At 52.1% G+C, this 4958-nt stretch overlaps 1 protein-coding gene across 1 annotated transcript; it reads left to right on the forward strand.

Moving 5' to 3' along the window:
• Nucleotides 1-250: 250 nt before the first annotated feature.
• Nucleotides 251-3013, forward strand: LOC119323015 (probable protein phosphatase 2C 12). Its single transcript, XM_037596572.1, has 4 exons — nt 251-593; nt 1748-2101; nt 2190-2307; nt 2429-3013. Exons 1-4 carry the CDS (start codon nt 414-416, stop codon nt 2848-2850), a joined length of 1074 nt encoding a protein of 357 aa, XP_037452469.1. The 5' UTR covers nt 251-413; the 3' UTR covers nt 2851-3013.
• Nucleotides 3014-4958: the final 1945 nt, after the last annotated feature.

A 4958-nucleotide genomic window follows, 5' to 3' on the forward strand; every position in this document is an offset into this window, starting at 1 on the left:
TGTATACTCCCTCCGTCCGAAAATATTTGTCTTTAAAATGAATGAAAAAGAATGTATCTAAAATTAATATATATTTAGATACATCCCTTTTATTCATTTTGATGACAAGTATTTCCGGACGAAGGGAGTACTAGTATACCACTAGCGTCCATTATTGCAACCAACTTGCCTAATCACGGTCCTAATCCCTGCGTTCCGTCCGGTCATCCTAATCCCTCCCTCCGCCCCCGCTTTAAAACGCCCACAGCTTCCTTTCTTCAACCTGTGTCCTCCTTCCTTGGCCGCGCTGACCACCTCCCCTTCGAATCCGCGGACCCATGGCTTCTTAAACAACTCAGCCCTGCGGAAGCACAGCGCATCACACCGGAGGCTGCGGAAGAATCTTCAAGGGTCCTGATTCTCGGAGGATCTTGATGGGGATCTGCGCGTCCTCGGAGCACCTCGGGCAGCAGGGGCAGGAGGCGGACGAGAGCATCGTCTACGTCATGGACGAGGAAGGAGGGGGCGGCGCGTCGTCGCCCAGGAAGGTGGCCTCCCTCTTCTCCCAGAAGGGCAAGAAAGGCCCCAACCAGGACGCCGTCATCCTCTGCCAGGTAATTTCTTCACTACCTCTATCTATCTAGGCCTATCTACTTTCTCCTGCTTCATGTTGGTTGGGTTTGGGTTGAATTGCTCCATTTTGTGCTCCAATTGTCTGTCACTCTTCTAACTCGGGTTTTCGGTCTTCTTGAGGCCAGCTGGGAGCTTCCATGAGCTTATAATCGCCTCACCACAAGATCCATCTTACTAGTACTAATTTGTTCTGCAGTTTTATCTGTGAATCTTCTTCTTTTTCTTCTATGTGATGTGATGTGATTCTTTATTAGTATTACTCCTATATATGCTGGAATTTGTGCTTTTATTGGGTCAGCCGGGGTGTGCTCTGTGGTTTCGATCAGTGGGTTATATTGAAATTCTTGTTGCTAGTGGCAGATTTTTTGTGGACGTACAACAGTTTAATTTCTTGATGGGTTCTGTGCTGGCTCAACGCTGTACAGATATTTTCATCAACACCACAACTGGACTAGTACAATCTTTTTTGCGGTCAAATTACTCCACCTAGTTTTCGCTGCTGCCCTGTCTAATCCTAACTACAGCACTGTGGCTACCGTTTAGGTTCAATTCACAAATTGTCCAACCTTTTCCATTTATACTAATTCTTGTTAGAGAGATGTCCAAGGAAAGGCTAATTATTACACTTTGGCGAACGGTAGAGTACTGTAGTACTACTAGTTTTATTGAAATCATTCAGATTTAGCAGCTAATTCTTTTCCGCAATTATTGCAGCAAGTGATCTGATCTATTTCCTCCGTTCCTAAATAGTACTATAGACCGCTTACGGATGTATATAGATGCATTTTTAAAGTGTAGATTTATTTATTTTGCTCCGTATGTTTTCTATAATGAAATTTCTCCAAAAACTTATATTTAGAAACGGAGAGAGTACATGGAGAAGAGGGACACCATGTGATCCTGTAAAGGTTCCAAAGCAGCCATGTGTTTCCAAAGATTCCAAATTGTTCCCAAAGATTGCTTTACCGAACCCCACTAACCTCACCTACCATTCGAGTTTTTAACTACCTACTGAATACTTCGTATAAAAAACACTCTTATATTATGAGACGGAGAAAATAATGTATTACAGAATTTTTAAATCAACTGTGCAATTTTGTCTGAATCTCATGAATTTTGTTTTGTTTTTCACCAGGGATTCGGCATGGAGGACGGCGTGTTCTGCGGCGTGTTCGACGGCCACGGCAGGTGTGGCCACTTTGTGAGCAAGCTGGTGAGGGACTACCTCCCCTTCATGGTCCTGAGCCACCGGAACGCGCTGCTCCTGGCGGACGCGGACGCGGACGCCGACGACGCCGTGTTCAGCGACGCCTCGCCTTCGACCTCCGCGGACAGCAGCGGCAACTCGTCACCGCACCCGTCGCAGATGCTGGAGGAGTGGAGGGAGGCCTGCACCAATGCGTTCAAGGCCATGGACAACGAGCTCAAGCTGCAGGCCAACATGGACTGCAACTTCAGCGGCACCACGGCAGTGTGTGCCATCAAGCAGGTAACCGATTCATCATTACACAAAAAATGTTGCACGTCATCATCTTACAGAAAAAGAAAATGTGTGTCTTGAATTTGATGGGTAACAGGGCAAGGATCTGATCATTGCCAACCTCGGGGACTCGAGGGCGGTTCTTGCGACCATGTCTGGGGCCGGCTACCTCAAGGCCGTGCAGCTCACCACTGACCAGAAGCCCGGCCTGCCTGGTGAGACCTCCGGCCACTGCATTCTTTCATTGGCCATTCCGCCATTGCATATTGCATTGCAGTGATGTACTGTACTACGTACTAGGAGTAATCAATTAATTAAGCGTTGATGTGGATGCAGAGGAGGCGGAGAGGATCAACAAGTGCGAGGGGCGCGTGTTCGCGCTGAGGGAGGAGCCGGGCGTGATGCGTGTGTGGCTGCCCGGCGAGAACCTCCCGGGGCTGGCCATGGCGCGCGCGCTGGGGGACTCGAGGCTGAAGCACCACGGCGTCATCTCGACGCCGCAGGTGACGGGCCACCGGATAAGCGACGCGGACCTGTTCATCATCCTGGCGACGGACGGGGTGTGGGACGTGCTGAGCAACGAGGAGGTGGTGTCCATCGTGTGCGCCACGCCGCGGAAGCAGCACGCGTCGAAGGCCGTGGTGGAGGCGGCGGTGCAGAGGTGGAAGACCAAGTACCCGTCCTCACGGGTGGACGACTGCTCCGCGGTCTGCCTCTTCCTGCACGACCACAGCGCCGCAGCGGCCACCAAGCTCTAGCTAGCCGGCGGTCAGGCTCCGGCCGTTCGCCTCCATCTTGTAGTAGTACATGGTTTTCCTTCTTTTTTGCCGGGGTTTTGCTTTCTTTTTTGCAAATACTTTTCTAGGTTTGTCCAAGTGTAACATAGTTTCGGCTGAAGAAAATAACTTTCTTATTTGTCTATGTTGTGTGTCTCCCATCACACTCACACACCAAATAAGAAATCCAGCCAAATAATCGCAAGTACGCTCCAAGGTGCAAATGCACCTGGATATGAACACTAAATTTGGAAAAATAGCGAAACAATTTCAAAAAATTCTCAACTTTCTTGCAGACAAACATTCTCGAGTGCTCTCCCCCGTACAAATTTTAGTGAAGAAATCACATTTGCGATGCTTTGCATAAAAAAGCAAAACAGATGGCTCAAAATGCTTTTAAAATGAGCCTGTTAAGAGTGTTGGTATATTTTTGTTGGCCACATTGAATGTTATTTCCCGACGAAATTTTGCACGAGAATAGAACATTCAAACATGTGTGTTGTAAAAAAAGGCAGACTTTTTTTATACTTTTACTGTATTTTATTTGCACTTGTCCCCTGCTAATTAATCAACTTCTCAATTTTTTTTGTTTCATAAACTATAAAGGCAGTTCAGAAAACATCAGAATTGACAAAAAATTACACCCAGGTCTCTTGACCTCGTAGCGATGACTACGAGCACTAGAGCGAGCCGAAGGCACCTGTCGTCATCGACCCTTGTTAGAGTACGTAATGGGCCTAATGGGCCCATTAGTCTTAGGATTAATTAGAGATAAGGGTCGCTTGCTTAGGGGTCAAGTGAGCCTTGCTTAGGAGTCAAGTAAACCTCTCTATATAAAGAGAGGAGATGTATCAATCTAATCAAGCAAGAATTAAGAAGGAAATCCCTTCCCTCTTGCCCGGCCGTGGGCAAAAGGCCCCCAGTCGGCCCTCTCGCGCCCTCCTTCTAGCAGCGCCATAACAATTTGGTATCAGATAGCTTCGGTTCGATCATGTCTTCACCGCTGCCAAGCCCGTCTCTTCCGCTGCCGGTAACTCGTCGCCTCCGGCGACCAGGCACGACCGTCGCCCCGCTCCTGCCCGCGCTGGGCTCCTCCGTCGCGCCCGCCCTCGCCGTCCTCACCCCGGAGGAGGTGTCCGGGGTGCTGCGGGACCTAACCTAGGCGGTCCAGGAGATCCACCTGTTCTTGGCCGGGTCCTACGGGCCGCACCCGGCGGCGCCGCCGTGGCTGTCGTGGCAGCCGCTGCACCAGGCGGCCTTCGTCGCGCTCGCCACGCAGCTGCAGCAGCCGCTGCAGCTGCCATCCATCGCCACCACCGCCCAGCCCTGGCTGCAGTGGCAGCCGCCGCTCCTGGCAGCCTCCACCGCGCCCGGCGCTCCGCCGCAGCAGCCGCTGCAGCTTCAGCAGCCACCGCCGGTCAGCTCCGCCGCCCAGTATGGGATGCCCTACGACGAGAGTGCGACGACCTCGTTCCCATCAGCGTCGCCACCATCGCAGGGCGTCCATATCCAGCAGATCAAGTCCCCGCCGTCGCCGTCACCGCTTCCGTCTTGGATCGCTACCCGCCACGTGTCGGTGGCGGTGAGGTTGCAGGCTGTTGCGCGCGGCCTCCTAGCGCGTCAGCATGTGCGGGAGATGTGTGGTCTGCAGCTGCCGCTCCTCCAAGTTGCTCTTCGCTGCGCAAAGGACCTTGATCTCATCCGCTGCGTCGGGGATCTTGGGCATGCGGTTTTCCCCACGGGCGGCGGGCATGCTGTTTTCCCCGCGGGCAACGACCTCAAAGTCTGCAACATCGGCGGTTGGGGGGGTGCACCCCTCCTCGTCATTCTCCATAGCAAGCCCTCCACTCTTTCATGTGCGGTGCAAACCAACAGCCGTCCGGCAGGGAGAAGGCATGGTGTCACCAACAACAGCACACCGCGTAGCACCACTGCATTCCTCCACCGGCAGCCGCGAGGGCGCCTCTGCTGGTCACTCTTGCGACCACTTCCAGGTGGTCATACACATGCACTTCTTTTGTACAGGTGGTGTCCATGGGATCCAGGTGGCTTTACACGTGCACGTCCGACATGCGGATGGTGTCCACTTT

This window comes from Triticum dicoccoides, chromosome 6B (assembly GCF_002162155.2).
Source record: "Triticum dicoccoides isolate Atlit2015 ecotype Zavitan chromosome 6B, WEW_v2.0, whole genome shotgun sequence".
Lineage (NCBI taxonomy): Eukaryota > Viridiplantae > Streptophyta > Magnoliopsida > Poales > Poaceae > Triticum > Triticum dicoccoides.

Excerpts from the sequence above, each read along its gene's own strand:
- LOC119323015 (XM_037596572.1), top strand. The coding sequence starts at position 414 with ATGGGGATCTGCGCGTCCTCGGAGCACCTCGGGCAGCAGGGGCAGGAG. Across the intron at positions 594-1,747 it reads ACGCCGTCATCCTCTGCCAG|GGATTCGGCATGGAGGACGG; the intron begins GTAATTTCTTCA and ends GTTTTTCACCAG. Across the intron at positions 2,102-2,189 it reads CAGTGTGTGCCATCAAGCAG|GGCAAGGATCTGATCATTGC; the intron begins GTAACCGATTCA and ends GATGGGTAACAG.